At 46.8% G+C, this 23,316-nt stretch overlaps 1 protein-coding gene across 3 annotated transcripts in view; it reads right to left on the reverse strand.

Annotated features, from left to right (window-relative positions):
- Positions 1–15,320, reverse strand: part of MED8 (mediator complex subunit 8) — a 37,944-nt gene extending 22,624 nt beyond the window's left edge. The window contains exons 1-5 of one of the 3 annotated variants that reach the window (XM_065437339.2): positions 15,099–15,320; positions 14,884–14,971; positions 14,677–14,795; positions 2,320–2,464; positions 732–872 (exon numbers count right to left, since the gene is read on the reverse strand). In XM_065437339.2, coding sequence (XP_065293411.1) covers positions 732–872; positions 2,320–2,464; positions 14,677–14,795; positions 14,884–14,889 — 411 coding nt within the window. In that variant the 5' untranslated portion in view covers positions 14,890–14,971; positions 15,099–15,320. Of the gene's footprint in view, positions 1–731; positions 873–2,319; positions 2,465–14,676; positions 14,796–14,883; positions 15,073–15,098 lie in introns of those variants that run through there. The other 2 variants (XM_065437340.2, XM_065437338.2) reach the window with 2 other exon arrangements.
- Positions 15,321–23,316: the final 7,996 nt, after the last annotated feature.

Below are 23,316 nucleotides of genomic sequence, written 5' to 3' on the forward strand. Positions count from 1 at the left end.
CCCTGCATGCACCTGGTGCACTGTGGCTATTTGTACTCAGCGCAATGCAAATGTGGACATTGTGCAGATGGGTTTGCATGAGGCCTACCGTACGAGCGACGGTCGGGAAAGGGAACGATGTGAAGCGTCCAGACACAAGCGTGCGAGAGTGAACATGGTTTATTCGAACAGAGGCTTTTTATAGCCTGGGGCAGTATGCGCAAGGAGCATGCGCAATATACAAAGCATGTATATTCAGCCTTCTTTCCCCTCAAGGCTCGTAACGATCTTGGAACAAAAGCCTTTCCAAAAGGCTTCCGTTACTCTGAGGGAGCCAGTGGTGGGGGTGTGGTTTCAGTTAGTCACCAGTCAGTGTTGCCATACTGGTGTATGGTAAAGGTACTGAAAGTTGGATGGGATGGCAGCTATTCATTATGAAACTACAGCGCACACAACAAACAAGACACAAGGCAAATGTAACAAAAGCGAGCACTATACGTTACCTCTGTCTCATGTCTCATTTGTTGCGCATGCTGTAGTTTCATAATGAGTAATGCTGAGTGGTTTAACCTCAATATAAAAATAAATTCAAAATACACATTTTCTACCATGGTGAATGTGCTCAAATTTTGTCACCTTGCTGTGTAATACAATGCATAAATCAAGCTTGAATATTTGGTGTCATGGCCCCTCTAAGAGCTAGGCAGTACAGGAATATATGCAGTGAGATTGATGTAAAAGATTATTCCTGCCTGTGCGGCGTCCATGGACATCTGGCTGGCCTTGGTGTTGATCTGGAGCTCTGCAGCCTCTATTTCTGGATCTGGCTTGGTGCGCAGGTAGTCAGGGACCACTTCATGATTGAAGAACTGAATTCTGTTCTCAGTCAACTTCTGCAAAGCAAATGCCTAGTTTTCCAGATACTGTGGGAATCACAAGTTTCCAAACTTCACTTCAGTGATGAAGGCTCATGTGACAATGTTTCCTGGCAAAATCCTGACAAACTATTGTGCTACCACAATTAACTATGCAGTGCATCCTTTTGCATAAATTTCCACATGTGAACATGTTTTATTATTTTTCGAACTGTAATATCACACAACTGTGTGGTGATCAAATTCTGATATGATGGGATATTAAGGTTTGCATCTTCTCTGAGAAAACACGATTAATTAAGGGAAACTGAGACATCCACCCAGTCGTAGCAATTGCTACAAAGGAAACCGATATGGGTTCCCATAAAGCAAAACCTCTCAGTTGAAGAAAAATTCATCTTGGTTCGGGACTCGAACCCGGGATCACCGCCTTTCCGGGGCAGCGGCTCTACCATCTGAGCTAACTAGGCAAATAGCGGATGGCAGGGCGAAGTCGAATTTGTCAACAACTCGAAGCAAAGGCAAGAGTTTGACGTAATAGTTGTGCAGAAACTTGCAAGGTGGAGAGAAGTAATTAATTAAAGGAGAATGAGACATGCACCCAGTCATAGCACTTGCTACAAAGGAAACACATATGGGTTCCTATAAAGAAAAGCCTCTCAGTTGAAGAAAAATTCGTCTTGGTCCGGCACTTGAAACACAACTTTGTACGGCATAATAAGAGGCACATATAGGAGTCAGAGTGTTATATTGTGAGAAAATGCAAACTACAGGTACAACAATGTTTCACGTGCTTGCATGAAATTCTTGTTAAGTGCACAAGAGCTTGCTTTCTTTTTTGTAGTATGTGTGGGTACTATTTCCTTATTGATATCTGTGGTCTGCTATGCACGCCAGTCAATGGCCAACGTTTGCTGCAATGCAGTGTGATGGTTTAAGGCTGGTACTGCCTTGCAAACAAACAAGCAAAAATGCATTGTTTTCATATGTATGGTGTAACATACTGGTTGTTGCATTGCTGACTAACAATTTTCCAAAGCACTACTTCAGGTGGCTCTCAAGGGACTGCATATGTAAATGCAAGTTATGCAAAGCTCTGCTCTCACTGGCTGTAGGATAATTCAAGTAACAATTTATGTGCATCAAATATACAAAAAACATGTAACAGCACTACTCCGAGTCTGTTCTTAATGAAAGCTTCAAACAACTCATTTTTTAGCCATGTTGCAGATCGGCCACAAGAGATGGGGGCACAGTTGAAAATTTCTACCCACTGAGAGTTGTGCCACAACCCTGGTGCAATCATGACACTTAGAGGTCATCCACTACACCAGTGGACAATGGTGGGTGGCATTTACACTGTGCACATAGTTCAAGAGAAACAACTTTGAGCAACCAAGTTTTGAACACAAACGGCTTCCTACAGCTGCTGCAGATAATCAATGTCCTTAGATGTCTTACGTACAGCTAGCTCTTCATCTCGCTCAGGGTTCAAAAAGAGTGGCAGCAGGATTCTATTCCTGAGTGGTGGAGTCTTCTCGTTTCGCAGCACTTTCATGAGGGTGTTTAGCTGTCCGGACAACAGGGCGAAGCTGTTCAGAACTGACGGCCTGCAAGCAAAATTATATAACAGCTCTCATTGGTTCACTGCAGTCACACGATGTAATAACAGAGACAATGTGCTTAAAGTATTTTAGCGGCAAACAAATTGTACTGCAGCGCTGCCTACCAGGGGCAGCCGTGCTGTAAGCTGGGTTGAAGCTAGGTTCATAAATGAAAATGCACGGTCCATCAGGGCGTTTGCGTGTTTGTGTTTTGCTAGTTCACCTGCAACAGGCACCATTTTGCCAGCTGCCTCAGATCCCACGAATGGAAGCAACATCTGTGGCCGTACAGCACTTGCCTCCTGACTTAGGGAGATTGAACACTCTGATACACAGTGCTTTCTAAGATAAAGCACCAGCAATCTAATTTAAAGAATCTGTGCTAGCTATGAAAATGTTTTCATGCACATTTTATGCACTTCGTTAGAGACAATTTCTGCAACCAGTAAAGTCGACAAATACTTAACAAAAAAGGTTATTTCTTTATATTTCTTGATTATGGTATATGTTTTTAAGTGTCTGAAAGGACACTCTGAAAGGGTTTTCAATAGTTACACAATTAGTCACCGTATTTCACTTTCTTGCTTCCGTCATTGACAAGGCCGGCCAGCAAGGCTTGGACTTTAGCAAGGCTTTCGACCTCGTATCACATGACAAATTAATCAAGAAACTTCAGATTACACAATTGCCCGATTTTCTTATTGCCTGGGTTTCAACGTATTTAAAACTGCATAACCAATATGTATCTATAAACGGTGAAGATTCTTGTACCCTTCCGGTCACATCAGCCATCCCTCAGGGCAGTGTGCTTATGCTTGCTGTACCATAAACTAAACGATACACCAATCCAGGTTAAAAGACTAGCATGTGAAACCTTTATAATGCCTAAATTAGAATATGCATGCATTGTCCGGGACCTGCATGCTATCACGAACATAAAAGCACTTGAGAAAATTTAAAGGAAAGCCGTCCGTTTTATTTTTTCACAGTGCAGTCAAACAGTTTCCGTCTCAGCACTAATGCAATCGAATTTAATCCAAACCCTTCAGTCCCACCACAAACGTTTTCGTTTGAAATTTTTTTATTTGTTAATTAAAAGAAACTTGGATTAAATTCCTCACTTTACATAGCACTATTGACAACTAGACAAACCCGACATTCCCACCACCTTTCTCTTGCCTCGTACTTTGCTAAGAATGATTTATGTCAGCATTCTTTCTTTCCTTAGACAATCACTGATTGGATCCCTTTGCCGGCTGACTGTACGGATTCTATTGACCTTATAAGTGACCATGTTGCTTAGCTCATATTAGTACCGTATTTTCGCGATTCTAAGTACCCCCCCTTATTTTCGCGAAAAGGTTGGGAAAAAAGTTTGCATGCGAATCTAAGCACCCCCCTATTTGTTAGGAAGCGCGGGTAGCCAAGGCCGCCAAGCGCGCTTGCTCACACTGTCATCGAGCCGGAGCCGTCGGAGTGTCGAGGTGGAACGGCGTCCGCGGCGCAAGTACGCGTACAGCCGGACTGTGCGGATGTATGGCGAAAGCTACAGAAAGCGTCCCCATCAACCATCGCAAAGTGGATTTTGGACGCAGGGAAGCGGGTCCAGGTGGACGTTGTGGTCAGATCATTTGAGAACTGCTCGATCACAAACCACTTCGACGGAACGGAAGACGACCTGCTGTGGGATACCGAGAGCGGCGGTTCAAGCGGTGCCACGAACTCGAGTGGCAGTGATAGTAACCAAGCATCCGACATAAGCGGTGGGTTCACTGTGTCCACCAATTTTTCTTTTGAATGTTTGCAAAATAAAATGTTATTATCGCACCCGTCTCGTCGTGATGTCGCAGCGAAAAGAAAGCGTGGGGGGGGGGGGGGGTCATTCTAGATTTTTCGAATCTAAGCACCCCCCCCTCACTTTGGGCATTGTGATCGTGAAAAAAAGGGGATGCTTAGAATCGAGTAAATACGGTATTGTTAACAGTTATTTCCTACTGCTCGTTATACTTGAATTTGGATGTTGCAATTTAACATTGTTATATTTTTGTATTCCACTCCTGCTTGGGACTTACGGCCTGTAGAGAGAGAGAGAGAGAGAACAACTTTAGTAAATATGCCTGCAGAGTCGGTTAGGCTTCCTCCACGCAGGGAGGACAAGCTTTTACCGCGACGCGGCCACTACGTCAGTCTCGTGCATTGTGCTCCTCGAGGTCTCTACTTCCGCGGATCCGAGAGGGCCGCCACCCCGTTCCTGGGGGTGCTGCCCCCCTTCTCCTCGGTTTCGCGAGGTCGCTGCCTCTCTAGAGCTGCCGAGACCTGCTGGACGGCCTTTAGTTGTGTATCTTGGTCATAGGTCCTCGTTGCAGCCTCTAGCTGCGGCGGGATTGTCGTCTTCTCACTGGCTTCTCGTGGATTTATGCTACAGTCCCAAAGGATGTGAGCCGCGGTGGCTCTCTTCTTAGCGCACAGTCTACACACGTCACTCGCGTACATGCTCGGACACACATGCTTAGCTAGCACCGGGGTGAGCAGGGACCCCGTCTCTAATTGCCTGTATAACACTGCCTCCTCCCGGGTAAGCCCCGGGTGAGGTGGCGGCATAGTGTGTCTGTTAAGTCTGTACCACTTCACTATTTCGTTGAAGGTGGTCATCTTGTCCTTGGCACTGCACCGCGACCAACGCTCCGAGTCGGCCGTGCTTGCAGCTGCGCAGCTGCGCAGTTGCTTAGTCCTCGCGCGGCCGAGTTGGCTGCGGCCTGTAGTATGTCATAAATAAATAGGGAGCTAAAGGACGGTCATATTCAAACAAAACTTTTTTTCTTTTATTCTTCTAGGTGTTTGTATTCCAAGACATTCATACTCATATTTGACATTCTGCCTGCCAATACTACATTGCAAGGTGGAAGTCTCAACAAAAACAAACCCTTCATGAGACATAACTTGTAGAAGATGCTGTAGAGCACAGAAGCCTAGAAGTTGGATGGAAATGATAAAACTGCGTGCTCCTCTGGGCTAGCAAAAACGAGACTGGTTTCCCCCTTTTTTCCCTCACAATCAGCTATGTAACATGGGGCTTCCCCTTCCATCAATACTCCCTCCTCTGAGTGAGAAAATAATGTAACGAGTGTCAAATTTCATTATGATCTATTTCTGAATACAAGTGCTCCAGAAGCAGATGTATACACTTTACAGTAAAAAAGTAACCAATTACAATTATTTCAAAAATGTAATTGATTACAGTTACCATTTACTGCAGCATGAAGTTAACTAAACGATTAGTAAAATACAATTGATTACTTTAATGTTACTTTTCTCTCTACTCCTACTAACAATGCACAAATCTAGCAAATAGAACGAGCTGGCCTGGCACTTTCTATATGTGCTTCACTTTCTCTGCAGTCCTTCACCATTTGTTTACCAATTGCTTTTCAAAATCTTTTTCAGTAACCTTCCGTTGTCTTCAGGTGAAGAAATTTGCAGTGACACTGAAAACTCGTTTGATGTGCTATCTGGAGAGAACGGCCAAGTTGTAACGCATGAACACCTTGTGCACAAGATTGTGGTTACTCAATGCCACGATGCTCACGTCTGGACCCTCCATGAGGGGCAGCACTTCATCGTAGCTGGCACTGGGGTATAGCGCTCAAGATAGGGCCAGTGAAAAACTGAAAAATTGTCCATAGGAAATTCTCTCACATCAATGGCCATCTCCATTTAGTTATAAAGTTGCCATTTCAATGTCGACCATTATCTGGTGGACCTCCTCCTGATGCCCTTCACTGGTTAGCCAGTGGCCAGGTTAGACTTAAGCGACTAACTGAATGTTTGCTAACATCCGTTACAACACGAGTAAACATTCACATTCTGAAAAGCTGACCAAATCTGTAATGTAATAGCGGGCATGGAACCGTCGCAAAGATGCAGCCTTCAAATCCGTTCCTGCTTATTCTACAGACAGGCATCCTGCTGCTCCCCATGGGCCCTACGCTGGCGTGCTACGAGCTACAACCATCATCTCGAGCTCCTACTATCGGCGATAGGAATATGCTGATACACCGAGCCTTAGTTGACGAAAACTACCAGCCCTTCCATGATTGCGCTGGTGCTACATTGACTGATATGCTGGGATCACCAATGACGACAGCATGGAGCCACCCTATAAAGCAGAGCGCATACGGCACAGTTGGCAGTCAGCATGGCAGCATTGAAAAGATGCAGCCTTCAAACGCGTTCCTGTTTATTCTACAGGTGAGCAGACGCTATGACAAGTCATTTCGTAGTAACTACGTCTGCTTAATTCTGTTGCCGTGCCCAGAGTCGCTTCGTGAATCCTTTTGCAAACCGATTGTTTTCTTGCGCTTGTTGTTAGTTCTGGGCGGAGATGTTGAGTTGAACCCAGGCCCTACACTAGATGGCATAGCAGAACAGTTAAAGCTAATTGCAGGAGATATTCAAGAAATTAAGAAAGAAAACTCTATAGCAAACACTAGACTTAATGCAATTGACAAGAAACTTGAAAAGATAGCTGGCATTGAAAAACAAATCCCAGAGAACAACAAACAAATGTCTAACTTAGAAAAAAACCTAGTAGCCATGAAAAGAAAGTAAAGGATCTGGAAAACAGGTGCCGTCGGGTCCAACCTTGTCATATACTGTGTTAAAGAACAACAAAATGAATTATCAGACATGCTTCTTGAATTGGTCAGAAAGAAGATTTTAGATAGTATACTTCAGATAAAACCAAGGGAATCGAAAGAATTCACTGCCTAGGTAAGAAGAAGCAAACTGATACTTCTAGACCTAGAACCGTAATTCTTAAACTACTCGACTATCGAGACAAAGTTTCAATCCTCAAGCCCTGCGCAATGCTGAAGGGCTCAGGTTTTTCTATCAGTGAAGATTTTTCTCGTAATATTCAAGACATTAGAAATAAGCTGTAGCATTGAACGAAAGAATACTGGGATAAGCAGGAAAGAGTGTCGCTAGTTTACGATAAAGTGCGTATAAATGTCAACTTTTTGTTTAGGATAGTGACCATGAAGATTTAGTTGCAGTCCAAAAAAACGAAGAAAAAGGCACCTTACAAAAGATAGTCATTAAAAGTGGACAAAAGTAACCCTGTTGAATGTAAATGCGCGAAGTCTTGCAAATAAAATAGACCAATCTGAAGCTCTTGTTTTAGAAATTAAACCAGACATTATTGTCGTCACAGAAACATGGCTTCACTCGGTGCTATGATCACTGCCGGGCTACGGGATTGTGTGCAGAGACAGCGGCACTAGAGGCGGGGCATCACACTTTTCTTTAAGAAAGAACTATGATACACCGTTTACCAGATAACCCAGAAATTGAGGTGGTGTGGTGCAAACTACAGCTTCAGAAAGGCTGCATAATAAGCTATCTACAGACTGCCTAACGCTGAGAAAGCTATCTGGAACTTCTTCCGGATTATATGCACGATCACATGACGGACGGCAAGATTGCCATGGCTGGTGATCTCAACCTGCCTGAAATGGAATGGTACTAAAAAAAATAGTGATGTGCTGCAAATAACATCATATTGGATATGTTGTTAAATTTTAACCTCAAGCAACTGGTATGCGTCCCCACACGTATGCAGGGAAAATCCAGTTCTATTCCTAAATGACCAGACATGCACTGAAATCTTACACGGCATATCCGATCAAAAATGAGTCCTATGCACACTGCCTCTACCTGGTCTTGTACGACACCACGGCCCTGTAAAACGTGTTCTTGCATTCAACAGAGCAACAATGCAGCAATAACCACATATCTCACTCACGAATTTATCGATTTTTCTTACCTTTTCTCGGATAAAAACTTATTGATAGATTATACATGGTTGAAATTCGAGGCACACATCATGCATTATAACAAAAATTTTGTCCCAATAAAGCACAAAGCTACAAGAAAGTATGATCCATGGATCACATGCGAAATAATTCACGTGAAATATAAAATCAGTGGGCTAAGGCACGCTAGGAAGTCTGGCTTAGCGGGTAATTTCATCACTCAGATTTCCGTGTTATCTAAAACATTGAAAACCAAGATACGCATTTCCAAAATGGACAACTGTGGTACCACTCTAGCAAAGTTCAGCAAAATTTTGGCGTTACGTAAGTGGTAAACATAGCGATCAAAAGGCCTGTCCTTCAATAGAAACAAAAGATAAGGCCAATCAATTCAATCACTACTTCCAGTCGATTTTTACAATCAATAATGGACTAGTGCAATATTCCCCAATTAGACCATCTATTAAAAATAAATTACTAGATACCCTAGAAATAACCGACGGAGGTATACTGTGTCTGCTATTAAACCTTGATGAAAAAAAGAGCTGTGGCCCAGATGGGATACCGAATACTTTTCTCAAGCAGTATGCAGAACCAGTTAGTAAGTATCTACACTTTATATTCATAAAATCTGTCCAAGATTCACAGATTAATTCCAAATGGAAAGACACAAAAATAATCCCAGTGCATAAATCGGGTGACAAGATGATTCCATCAAACTACAGGACAATTTCTTTGACGTACACCAGCTGTAAAATACTCGAGCATATTGACCTCAAATTCATTACAAAGTTTGTCGAAGACAATCGTCTGCTACACCCCAATCAGCATGGTTTTTAGAGTGTGTCATGGCTTGTCACCCGTTCGCCATCACCGCGAAGTCGTCAATGGGGTATACAAGCCGGTTGGTCATTCCATACTCAAGCGAACACAGCAAAGGAGACAGAGTTGGGAGAAAGAAAGAAAAAAAAAATATTTATCAACTGACAATGATACACAAATTAAAAAAACAACACAAAAACACTAACACACATGCACTTCATCTAGATCAATGATGAAGACAAAAGAAATACAGCAAGCAATTAACAGTGGATATAAAACTAATGCTACACAAAAATACACTTAACGGTGATCAACTAAACAGAGTTCAAAAGAAAACCAATGATGGAATATGCATGGCCAGGCAGCAGCAGCAAGTCTATAAAATGTGGAGTCGACGGCAGAGCTTTCCCGAAGAACGCTTGCGAGCCGATCTCGTTGCGGCAGATGCAATTGCTGTGCTGGGTTCCCCGAGAGTCTAGGTCCGACACCTTCCCTCGAACATGTTGAACTTGAGGGGAACTACCGCGAGCTTCATTGCAGACGTTGGTTTGTCGTCTCTTACATAACTATTCACTCACAGTTCAGACGCAGCTAGGTGGCCCAGGCAATACTGGACGGCACTAGCTCCTCGACACTTCTCAGCAAATCATAGGCTCAGGTTCGAGACTGCTTAGCTCGGTCTAAAACCTATGTTTAAATAACTTCTCCTTTCCCTAGTTCCCTGCGTTAGGGAACGGCAGATATTGGTGACAATCCAGTCAAGTTCACCCAATTGTATCCCGGCTCCTCCCGAGGTCTTGGCTGCATCCCTTTTAATGAGAAGTGAGGGAACGGGTGATTCCCCCCTGCTGTTAGCGGTCGCACATTTGTACTGCACCACACACGCACACCTTTGAGTCCGTGGCAGGTCTGTATTGTCCGTTCACAAATGCAGGAGAAACGACGGCCGCCGGCCATAAGGCGCCATCGGCACACATACACTGTCAACAATTCGTGGAAACGGAATTGCATGGAGGCACCGCATACTTCGAGGCATTCGCAACCCTGCTGTCTTAGCAAGCTTCTCAATGCACATGTGGGGCAGAGAATACACAGGGGTTCCTACAAAAAGCTGTCAGGGTGTCACGGTCGCACCACCACCAACAACAACAACAAATAATCTCTAAGCCTGCCTTTGACTTTTTTTCGGCCGCTTGCGCAAGTGGCCGGCAATACCCGTCTTGCTCACTGGTCCCTATTCCCACAACCATTTTGGAACCTGTAGACCGGTGCTTTGCCGAATTGAACGATGCCACACTATGACAGAATCACAATCAGTTTTATTCATGACAAAAATGGGGATAATTACAGCATATGTACACACAGAAGGAGGTCCCGTAGTTATAAACTGAAATAGGACCTCCTGTGCATGATGACTAGAATTAATAATACAAACAACAATGGCAACATGTAAAATTTACGAATAAAGGTTTTTGGAGACATGGTATAAATGAACAGAAAAGCAGCATATGAATTTTTTAACAATAACAAGGCTTCGGATTAGTCAACAAAAGATGAAACTACAAAAATAGCTTAAGAAGAAAAGTAAAAAAAAATGCAGGAGAGAAATAGAGAAACAAAGTGAAAGTTAATAATACAACTCATACTGTAGTCAAATGGGAAAGTCGGAGGAAGCTAAAAGAAAATGCTTAAGTTCTGCACGAAATCTGTGAGCTTTGAACAATTTTAAAGGGAATGGTAATGTGAGTGAGTGAGTGAATAAACTTTTATTTGGTCCAGCAAAACGCAATAAAACGCGCACCTGGCTAATACCACGACGGGACTGACAGATCTAGTCTGTTGGCCCGATCGCGGGCGCGCTGGACGGCCAGGACTTGATCCTCAAAGATGGGACTTCGCAGGAGGGCGTCCCACTCTTCCTTGGTGAACTTCGGGCCCAGTGACCCGCACTCCCAGAGCATATGAGGCAACGTAGTTACCTCACCACAGGCCACGCAAGAACAATTCGTATAAATCTCTGGATATATGCTATTAAGGGACGCCGGATTTGGGTACGAGTTCGTTTGCAGAAGTCTTAGTGTGACCGCCTGCGGCCTGCTTAACTTGGAGTGAGGCGGGGGGAAAACCCTTCTCTCTAAGTAGAAGAATTTAGTTATTTCATTGTGTGTGAGAGGAGCGTCTCGGTGTCCGGGGAGAGAGTCGCCCGACCCGAGGGCAGCGCGGTCAGTAAAGCCACGCGCAGCCTCGTGGGCAGACTCGTTGAGGTTCAGAGGAACCCCCTCAATCGCCCCGACGTGTGCAGGGAACCAAAGGATCGAGTGCATGGAGGCGTTGCCGTGTTTGGCGCCTTTCAGAATTTGAACTACCTGCCGGGCTACCCGGCCTTTCTGGAATGCCCTGATGGCGGCTTTCGAATCGCTATACACCCTGTCTCTCCGACCGTCTTGCATGGCGAGTGCAATGGCCACTTGCTCGGCCACCTCTGGGTTCGTCGTCCGGACGGAAGCACAGTTGATAACTTTGCCCAGCGTGTCAACGACGGAAACCGCAAAAACCTTGCCGTCTCGGTATGCAGCTGCGTCCACGAAGCTTGCTGTGATTTTGTCCCTGTTTACTTGCTTTAGCATATTCAATGCTCTTGCCTTGCGACGACCTGCGTTGTGAACGGGATGAACGTTGCGGGGCAAAGGGGCGACCAAGATCTTCTCCCCTATTTCTCTGGGGATTTGGGTGTCTTCAGCCAAGTTCTTGGTTGGTGCGAGTCCGATCTCCTCGAGGATACGCCAGCCGGCCGGCGTGGTGGACAGCCGAGTTAGCTGGGCCCGTTCCTGAGCCTCGGCTATCTCCTCCATGGTGTTGTGTATGCCGAGCCGAAGGAGGTCCTCTGTATGCGTTCTGACGGGCAGCCCGAGGGCTCTCTTGAAGAATTTTCTAATTAGGGCATTAAGCTTTTCCCGCTCGGCTCTGAGCCAGTTGTGCATGGCCACCGTGTAGGTGAAGTGACACAGCACAAAGGCGTTGATGAGCCGAAGCAGGTTGTCCTCCTTGAGGCCACGATGTCTGTTCATGACCCTTCGGACAAGGCGAAAAGCATTGTCGGTTTTCGCAATTATCTTGCGTAACGCAGTGCCGTTGCCGCCGCGTGATTCTATAAACATACCCAGGACTCTGATGGTGTCGACCCTGGGTATCGGGTCACCGCTCCGAGTGAACAGGTGAATGGTAATGTGTTCCACAGAGATAAAGCTGAAAAGTGTAATGACTGCTTACCATAGTTGGCACGAACTAAGGGTAAAATGAAGTTCATATTTTCTGCAAATCTAGTATTATTTATGTTAGTAAGGGATGTCTTTGGTATGATGGTTACCGGAATATCATTGCTTAATGCCCTAAAAATAAATATGGCCAGGTTATATTTAACAAGGTCAGTCACATTCAAAATATTATGTGCACGTAACAGCCGATTTGCGCTAAATCTACAAGGTGAAAATGTTATTAGCCGAATAGCTAAATTCTGAATGACTTGCAATGAAGTGAGGTGACTGTTATATGTGTTTCCCCATGATTCAATGTTATAATTAATGTGAGAATGAACAAAAGAATAGTAAAGTGACGTGAGAGTAGAAAATGAGAAATATGGTCGAGCTTTGATTAAAACGCGTATTCCGTATGGCATTTTCTTTTTAATGTTAGCTATGTGAAGGTGAAATTTAAGATGGCGGTCAAATTCCACACCTAAATAGGTGCAATGATCAACTGCAGTGATTAGGCGATTGTTGATGGAAATAGACTAAAAGAGCTCAGGCGATCGCTGATGTGAGGCAAAGACGACAAAATTGGTCTTTGTTTAAACAGAGAGGCCAATCGACCGTAACGCAAGTTGTCGAGATAATGCATGACTTGGCCCAAGGTATTAACGAACACTCCCAAATTTTTATGGCTTTCTCAATGGCGTTTGATCGGGTTTCCCATGAAAAGCTAGTTTTCCAGCTGGTCTGCAAACTAGGGGATGGGCCAGTGACTCTATGGATATCAAGCTATTTGTCCGACCGTCAACAATTTGTGCAATGCAGTGGTCACATTTCTAACATATTAAATGTCACATCTTCTGTGCCCTAGAGATCAATCTTGGCACCGATATTATTTTTGTTGTTTATAAATGACCTGGCAGTCAACATTAATGGAAATATTAGGCTATTTGCAGGCGACTACGTATTGTATAAAGAGGTTAAAAGCTATAGTGACCAAATTTAGCTGAACACTGCCCTGAATGAAGTAGTAAGTTGGCGCTCTAACTGGCAAATGATAATTAATTCAGACAATACAGAAGCAATGTCAATAACAAAAAGAAAGACAAGCTTAGCATTTCTTTACGCTGTTAATAACGTCACGCTTCGAAATGTAGGCCAGTACAAATATCTTGGTGTAATAATAACTTCTGATCTCTATTGGACAGTTCACATGGAAGCTATAACCGCGAAAGCCATGAAAAACTTGTTTTTCTTAAAGTGGACGCTTCGGAATGCTGACCATGACACAAAGCTTTTAGCATACACCACACATGTCCGACCGATTCTAGAATACGCCAATATAATCTGGTTCCCGTTTACAAGTAGTGGTATCAGCATGCTTGAAAATGTGCAGCGCAAAGCAATTACATTTATTTTTAACCACAATCAATGCCTTGATTGCTATGCCATGCAGGTTGCCCTCACTCCAAAGTTGAGCTACAATTCACCACCTGAAGCTCTTATATAGGCTACTGCACAACTATTTTATGATGGAACACACAAGATACGTTAACTAAACAAACAAGGCACCTACATCATACACATGATCTCACGCTCCAAGAATATTCGTGCACCAACAATACATTCTATTATTCTTTTCTCCCTTGATGCATTCGGGAATTGAATATTCTTGACCGACTTGTAGTCAAACAGGAAAGAATTGATGATTTCCTTGAACTGTTGCATAACTAACTTAATACGTACTAATCAGCCTGATGTCACAGTATTTGTTTGTATTCTCCATATTATTGTTTCCTTTCTCTATTGGCATGCTTGTCAATATTCATACTTCCTGTAGTGCGTATATTTATTTTTATTTTGTACTTGTTTAGGAAATTTGCCCCTGACAATTATTATTATTGTAACTGCTTATGCGTAAAGCTTTCTTGCTACTTGCTCCATTGCTACGTTAATTAGATTATCGGCTATCCCCGTTTGCTCTCTGATCCACATCGCTCTCTTCCTTAACGTTATACTTAACATTCTTCGTTACATCGCTTTTTGCGCGGTCCTTGTTTTCGAGCTTCTTTGTAAGTCTCCAAGTTTCTGCCCCATATGTCACCATCTGTAGAATGCACTGAGTGTACACCTTTCTTTTTAATGATAACGGTAAGCTTCCAGTCAGGATCTGACAATGTCTGCCGAATGCGCTCCAACCCATTTTTATTCCGTAAATTTTCATTCATGATCAGGGTCTCCTGTGAGTAATTGACTTAGGTAAACGTACTCCTACACAGACTCTAGAGGCTGACTGGCGATCCTGAACTCTTGCAATAGATACCATAGCGCTCACCATTGCAGCGTCTCGTACTCGGTTTCTAGCTTGATGATGAAGCCTGCAATTGAATTCTTCAAATCCTGGGTTCGGCTAATCATGGCATCGAGGGCCACATCCAAGGCCTTCTCTTCTCTCTACAATGAAGCGAATAAAGTGAACAATTTGTGAGCATTGTATAATACATAAGACGCGCAAGCCTGAAATGCCTGCTCAAGCACACACCTCCATGGCATCAGCAACGGCAAAACACCGACGCCTGCCGCATCGCCATTTTGAGCGACTGCCCTTCCTGAAATACCGCTTTCTGCAGCTGACGACAGGAGGCGACAACAGTTTATTATAAGCAAGAAATAGCCAAAGAAAACATTTACGATAACTCTAAGGGAAGTTCATTGTTGTTCGAAGCCAGGACAGGTGTACTGAGGACTAAAACGTACCGAGCCAGATACCAGGAGATAGATTTGGTATGCGAGACGTGTAGAGAGGAGGAGGAAACGGCGGAACACCTGATACTTGCTTGTAAACAACTTCACCCTGCAGTTGAATCTAACGGGGAACTATTCAAAGCCTTGGGTTTTAAAGACAGTGAAAGTAGAATAGACTTTGAACAGGTAGAAATAACTAAACGGAGGCTATCTGATTGGTGGACAATATCAACGCAAAAGTAAAGGAGTAAATACATAGGTATGCATGCATATAGAACGATTAAAGGCTAGGTGGCGCGCGTCGCCGCCGCCCGATTCAAAGGGTTGAGCCACAATCATCCATCCATCCATTCACAAAGGATTAAGGCAAGGTTGTCCTCTATCACCGCTGCTGTTCATGCTTTATATGATAAGCATGGAAAGAAGGTTACAACGAAGCAATCTAGGGTATAATCTGTCGTACAGATTAGGCGAAAAGGTTGTTGAGCACGGAGGAAGGAAACTAAGGGCACATTCACACCGGCGACTTGAGGAGGTCGCGCGACCAAGTTGGTCGCTTTGCGACCAGTCGCAAATGGTCGCAAACGGTCGCCTTTCTCGAAAAGCGACCATTTTGGGCGAGTCGCTCTCTGCGCGATTTTTCAGTCGCGCGACCGTGGTCGCAAAACTGATAGGTAGTGACTACAGTGACGGGGCCCGGCACTTTAACATCTGTACTACAGTGACGGGGCCCGGCACTTTAACATGTGTACTACAGTGACGGGGCCCGGCACTTTAACATCTGTACTACAGTGACGGGGCCCGGCGCTTTAACATCTGCCCTGCAGTGACGGGGCCCATCTCCACTTTAACGTCAACACTGTAGCGACGTCAATGGCCGCACTTCTTTCAAACAGCATTCTATGCAAACAACTTCGAGCACTTCACGGCAGGCAGTGAACCTTATTAAGGTCCTAAGGAGCGACTCCGAAACTCTCTTATGAGGGAGGGGCCGCCGCGAGGCGCTCCCACGTTGGGACGGGCAGGCCGTACCTGACCGCCTCCTCTCACTCTTCCGTGGTGAGATGATCGTGGTCCCGTAACGAGGGACACCGCCAGAGCATGTGTTCTAAAGGGCAGAATGGACCTCCGCAATCTGGACACGAGCCCCGCACGGACGCGGCGTTAGGTTGCCCCTGTGATCCACAACGGCCGCTGCGAACCGGTCGGACGAACCGTATTGGGCGACGTCGACGAACGCGACCGATCGTGGATCGTCGGCGACGGATCCGAGAAGTGTGGCCGCCCGGGCCCGGCGTCTGCCTACATTGCGTTGCGGGTGCACGTTGTGCGGGAACAGCGAGACCGTGACGGCCTCCCGCGACCACGCGTCGAGTGCGCACCGCCTTTCCCTGACGGGTTAAAGTCCAGCGCCTCCAGGATCCGCCTCCCCGCAGGCGAGAAAGCGAGCCTGACAACCTGGACTAATTTCTGTGACTCAACCGCATGGAAGGTGTTGTTGACCCCCAGCTGCATGAGCTTCGTGGTGCTGGCGTCTATGGGGATGCCGAGCACTTCACGGACCGCGATATTTTAATGCAGTACTGTCCCCATTATATTTCACATCCGGACCCAACCACTAGCTTGCGGTTATTGGGTCCAACAATCTTTTGCGTATGCACTGTAACACCTATGATGATTATAATAAAGAAAGAAGGTTCACTGTAATGGAAGGGGAATGATAAAAAACACATAAAAAAGGCACGGCACATGTTCCTGCTTGTGTAACGCCAGACAATGAATATTCTACTGCATTAAGAAAAAGAATCAGCGGGTCGCTTAGAGAACCGATAAACATGCAGTTCGATTAAATTTGAGAAATAATGATATTGAAGCTTCCAATACAAGAAAAGAAAAAGAAAATTAAGACTGAATCATCGCGACGGAACATCACAAGTCGCCGTAGGCGTCGAAGACCCTAGCTATAACGAAATTATTTTTGAACAGCTCCGATAGTGTCCATGCAACAATGGTTGCTTGCGTACTGTCAAATGCTCATATGCTGCGGCATAAAGCTCAGGCACGGTGCGAAAACGTGCTCGGAGCGAAACATCGTGCGAGGACATGCATGCAGACGCGAAGTCGGTCACCGCGAACCCGCGCGATCGCTGCATTAACTGTTATGCTACATTTAGTTACACAAACAGCCATCCCACCATAAGAACATACTTCACATAGTTTTCTCGGCGATTGCTTACGTTTCACGCAAAACGGTTCGGGGGAATCGATCGCGGCGACCGCGCGCAGTGTCCCAGCTTACTGTACGTAGTAGGCAGATAGCGTCTGTAAACCATTCTGTGCTTTATGTTTGTCCAACATTATTATTTTAAAGGTAAAATACTGCCATTTCGAGAGTACTTGCACAATTGTTCAGGAGGGCTGCCGCGTAGTATGTTTATTTGGCGCCGACGCATGTGAGGCGCTTCCAACAGATGGCGACTCCGTAATCGCCCCCAATACCGACATCGTGACGGCCCCGTCGCTGCAGTGCTGTTGTTAAAGCGACGGGCGCCGTCACCGTAGTGTAGATGTTAATGTACCGGGCCCCGTCACCGTAGTGCAGATGTTAAAGTGCCGGGCCCCGTCACTGTAGTCACTACCAAACTGGTAAACCAATCAGCGGCGCACCGGAAGTGATCTTTCGTGTGTCTACATCCGGCCTCCTCCGGCGTCGCATTCAAATTCCGCGTAGATTCCGAGAGTTCTCGCTGAGAACGATAATCTCCAGGATTGCGACTTGCGGGTCGCGCTCAGCCGGGCTTGCCGGTGTGAACATCAGTCGCCTTCGGTCGCTTTTTGATTGCGAGTCGCAAATGGTCGGGCGACCTCCTCAAGTCGCCGGTGTGAATGTGCAAGGAGAGGCCCTGACGTCACTCTTTGTGAAGCGAAAGTGAAGCCGGAAGTTGGCGTTGCTCATGGCGATGTTCCCCCTGTTGTGCCACCCTCCTCTCTTGTTTACATCTTTGGCGAAACCACGCCGCGCAGCGCGTGGTTCGCGCGGTCGCGCAACATCCGGCAGAGCACGGTGCTGACAGCGCAACAAGCCACGGTGACTAACGCAAACCCGCCCACACAGCGCTTTTGCCACGGCACGAAACCTACCAGAGCAACACACGAGTGAGCGATCAAAATCAGAAGCCAAATCAGAACGCCGCCATTGTGGCCCAAAAAGCGTGGCAATACAAAAAAAATTAAAAAGCAGCAAAAAATGAGAACCTACTACGTCATTTCCGCCACACTTTTCTCCTAGCGCGCGGAGAGGGTAGGGCCTCTCCTTAGTTTCCTTCATCCGTGGCATTTCGCTTCTGCCACGCGCGTGTCACCAGTTTACGCCTTTTTTAAAAGAACGCGTTTATACGAAATGATATTGGTTGAATATAGCAAACTTTCAGCAATGTTGTCCACTTTCCACTGCTGCATTTGTATTGTAATCGAGATTTATGCCTTTTCGCACAATCAAAAGTTATGACAACGGTCTTTTTCTAACTTACAAAAAGAAATGTACGCAAGGCGGCGCCTTGAAGTCTCCTCCCGCGGTGCGAGTAACCAGCGAAATGAACAAGAGATGGCAGCGCCGGCACTTGCGTCGCTCTAGTGGATATCTCTGGAGCGCGCAACGCTATCGGTGATATTCGGCCGTTTCTCAGCCAGCCGAGTCGGGATGAGTCACTTGCGTTTCTCGAAATAGCGATAACGTTGCCTAGAACGTGCGCGCATCACCACTGGTAGGTCGCGTATGTTGTCTCAAGAAAGAAAACAAGCGCGTTGGCGCCAACATGCGATGACTCATTCCATTTTCCAGGGACACGCATCCGAGCTACTGAAGCAGACGACGGCCTGTACGCAGCAGACGACGGAAGCGAGAAGCGTTTTCGACAGAATAATTGTACGCTTTGAGATAGCTGCTTTATTTTTACTGCGGAGGAAAACTGTTTTGCTTTACCGATAACGCTACATTCAGTGTCTTCATTTCAGTTTCTTAGGCGAAACGTCAAGTTGGCGTCACGTTACGTAAGCAAAACTGGGCATGACTGGGCCACCAGCGCCATTTTGTTTGCGTCGCGCCTACGTCACGCATCGAAGAAAATGGCGGAATGTCCAGAATAGCGCCCTAGGGCTCTAGGGCTGGACATTTCGCCATTTTCTTCGATGCGTGACGTAGGCGCGACGCAAACAAAATGACGCTGTTGGCCCCGTTTTGCTTACGTATCGTGACGCCAACTTGACGTTTCACCTAAGAAATTGAAATGAAGGCACTGAATATAGCGTTATCGGTAAAGCAAAACAGTTTTCCTCCGCAGCAAAAATAAAGCAGCTATCTCAAAACGTATGATTATTCCGTCGAAAACGCTTCTCGCTTCCGTCGTCTGCTGCGTACAAGCCGTCGTATGCTTCAGTAGCTCGGATGCGTGTCCCTGGAAAATGGAATGAGTCATCGCATGTTGGAGCCAACGCACTTGTTTTCTTTCTTGAGACAACATACGCGACCTGCCAGTGGTGATGCGCGCACGTTCTAGGCCACGTTATCGCTATTTCGTGAAACGCAAGTGACTCAGCCCGACTCGGCTGGCTGAGAAACGGCCGAATATCACCGATAGCGTTGCGCGCGCCAGAGATATCCACTAGAGCGACGCAAGCGCTGGCGCTGCCATCTCTTGTTCATTTCGCTGGTTACTCACACCGCGGGAGGAAACTTCAAGGCGCCGCCTTGCGTACATTTCTTTTTGTAAGTTAGAAAGAGGCCGTTGTCATAACTTTTGATTGTGCGAAAAGGCATTAATCTCGATTACAATACAAATGCAGCAGTGAAAAGTGGACAACATTGCTGAAGGTTTGCTATATTCAACCAATACTATTTCGTATAAACGCGTTCTTTTAAAAAACGATGGCCCAAAACACAAATGCCAACACCACCCGAGAGCGATGCAAATACTATGAGCACGCGTTATGAACAAAAGATTTTCGTGGCGCCAAACGATGGGGAAAATGTGGCGATACGCATTCCTCTCGGCTGCCATTGCATATGGCTGCCCATTAGCATAATTCGCGCGGCTCGTCGCAGCAAAAATTAGGCCTTAACTGGTGACACGCGCGTGGTAGAAGCGAAGTGCCATACTAAAACGCTGCTGCCACGCACGGAAGTGACGTCACAGTTATGATGACGTTGTTTAAACAAGTATGGCGTGTTCCGGTTTATAGTTTTGCGCGCGCTGCTGTAGCTGCTTCAGCTTTTCAGCTTAGCTAAAACAAAATTTTACGGTTTCTTACTGTGTTGTGTGATAGAATGTTGTTAGAAGAAAACCCTACTACGGACCGACCCATCATGAGAGAAGAGGTCGTCGAGGCGATAAGATCGGCCACCAAGAACACGGCGGTGGGGGCGGACAAAATCCGGAACTCGCTAATCAGAAATGTCGGCGACGAGGCCATCGACCAACTGACGGCCTACCTCAACAAGCTCTGGCAAGAAGGGAGAGTTCCGGCGGAGTGGAAACACGGCGTCGTTGTAATGATTCAGAAGCCAGGGAAGAAACTCCAAATAGAAAATCTCAGGCCGATATCCCTAACGTCGTGCCTGGGCAAGCTGTACGAGAAAGTGATCACGAAGAGAATCCAGTCGCACTTGGAAAACGAGCGATGGTACCCGGACAGCATGTACAGTTTCAGAGCCAACCTCTCAACGCAAGACGTGCTGCTCCAACTCAAGGAGGAAGTGCTCGAGACGATGCCGAAAACGGGCGAAAACGTCGTCATGGCCCTCGACATAAAGGGGGCCTTCGACAACGTGAGCCACGCGGCCATCATGGAGGGCATCAACAACACCAACTGCGGGAAGAGAGTGCACGATTACGTCAGGGACTTCCTGAGCAACAGAACGGCGACGGTGGGGCTGGGCGAGCTGAGAAGCAACGTCTTCCCCACGCCGTGCAAGGGCGCACCCCAAGGATCTGTCATATCGCCCGTCCTCTTCAACGTGGCAATGATTGGCCTGGCAAGAAAACCTAAGGAGATCCGAGGCATCCAGCACGCGATATACGCCGCCGACGTCACAATCTGGGTCACCCAAGGATCCCTCGGAGAGAAGCAAGAAAAACTGCAGGAAGCGGCGACCTGCGTGGAAAACTACACCAGAGAAAGGGGACTGCGATGCTCCACGGAGAAGTCGGAGCTCCTCAGGGTCGGCAAGCACCCAACGCAAGCGACACTGGAGGTGACCCTCGAGGGACACAGCATCCCGGAGAAGAACATGATTAGGATCCTGGGCATGTGGCTACAAGGCAGCCGGAAGTGCAGCCACACCATTAGCCTGCTGAGCAAGGCGGCGGAACAGGTGAGCCGCATGATCAATAGGGTGTCCCAAAAGAGATACGGAATGAAAGAAGAAGATACTCTGAAGCTAGTCAACAGCCTAATTGTCAGCCGAGTCACGTACTCCCTGCCGTACCACGTGACGACCAAGGCAGAAAGAGAGCAAGCAGACACCATCCTCAGGAAGGCGTACAAGACGGCTCTGTGTCTACCGAGAAACACGGCGAACGAGAAGTTGCTCCAGCTGGGCATCAGCAACACCTTCAGCGAGCTCGCCGAGGCTCTGCTGGGTACGCAAACCGCGAGACTCAGAGGCAACCCTACGGGACGAGCGCTCCTGAGGAGGTTGGGTCGAGATACGAGCGGACTGGCAGACAGATACGCGGACGTACCGGACCACCTTAGAAAAACCATTAATGTGGGACCACTGCCAAAAAATATGGATCCCAACTTACACGAAAACAGGCGAAAAGCTAGGGCCGAATATGTTGAGAGAACGCTAGCCCAGCTAGACAATACAGTATACACGGACGCCGCCGTATATCCACACGGAAGAGAACGCGTAGCCGCGACGGTAGTGGTTAATAGGGAAGGAAACCCGATCACGTATGCCACAGCAAAAGTCGCTGGCACAGCGGAGGCCGAGGAGATTGCCGTAGCGCTGGCGGCAGCGGAAGGTTATAGAACAGGGCGATCTCTCAACATACTGACGGACTCAAAAGAGGTGTGCAGAAACTACACGAGAGGCAGAATCAGCAAAACTGCCCTCAGAATACTCAGCGGAGCCACCTCCGCCGAGAAGGAAAAGCCCCGACACAAACTAATCTGGATCCCGGGTCACGTAGGCATAGTGGGGAACGAAAGGGCAGACAGCCTAGCTCGAGGTGAAGCGTTCCGAGCTGGGTGGTCGAATGCCCCGGAGACCCACCTACAGGCTTGCGAGGGGGGATACGCAGAGACCCTGAACTTACATAGAGGAACTAGAATTAGATATCCGCCACCACACAAAGACCTCTCAAAGGAGGAAGCGACCAGCTGGCGCAGACTACAGACAAACTCCTTCCCCAACTTACACGTGCTCAATAAGATGTTTCCGACACAATACAGGGCCACCTGCCCTTGGTGCGGTGCCAAACCTACACTTTACCACATCACCTGGGAGTGCGAACGCAACAAAGCATTCCACAAACACGAACACCCGAGTGCGGAGCAGAGTCGGCTCACCAGCAGCGAGCTCACGGCCCAAAGGGCCCTAGTGCAGCACGCGAGCGATGCAGCGCGACTCAGTGGAGCCCTGGAATAGGGGCCCACCCTTGCTGAAGAGAAGTCTCCAGTCGCCAGCGCCAAGAAGATGAAGACGACGGAGACTTCATAACCGCGAAACTCTCGAAAGACTCAAAAGTTTTCCCTCCCTCCCTCTAGTTAGTTGCGCTGGAAGAACCGGATGGTGTTCGAGCTTGCGATCTCGAGCCACACTTGGGCGCAACGCTGGAGCAGCTCGTTTCTTTATGCCTTGGAGCGCGTTTATGGTTGGTAGTGTGGTCTTGGGCAGAGTTCTGCCCACTTGCTGACATTGCCTTCAGGCGGGAACTGGCCTTTCTGTTAGATTCACGTTTCACGTCCAGGCTTTCGTTACTAGGCTTCTGCGTGCGTAAGGCGACGCGAAATGTTTGAATGCACTTTGCTCATCGACAAAAGGCGCCCTTACTTTGCACAGCGATTTGGAAATGTGTATGCACCCTACATCGACGTCAATGCCGACGCGCACCACTTCTGCGTTTTCGAGCTCGAGAGCAGTGTGTCGACGTGGTGTCCAAGGCCAAACAGGCATCCGACTTTGCCAGAAGGCGTACACATAACTTAAAGAATCGCTACATACGAC

This window comes from Dermacentor albipictus, chromosome 9, assembly GCF_038994185.2.
Source record: "Dermacentor albipictus isolate Rhodes 1998 colony chromosome 9, USDA_Dalb.pri_finalv2, whole genome shotgun sequence".
NCBI lineage: Eukaryota > Metazoa > Arthropoda > Arachnida > Ixodida > Ixodidae > Dermacentor > Dermacentor albipictus.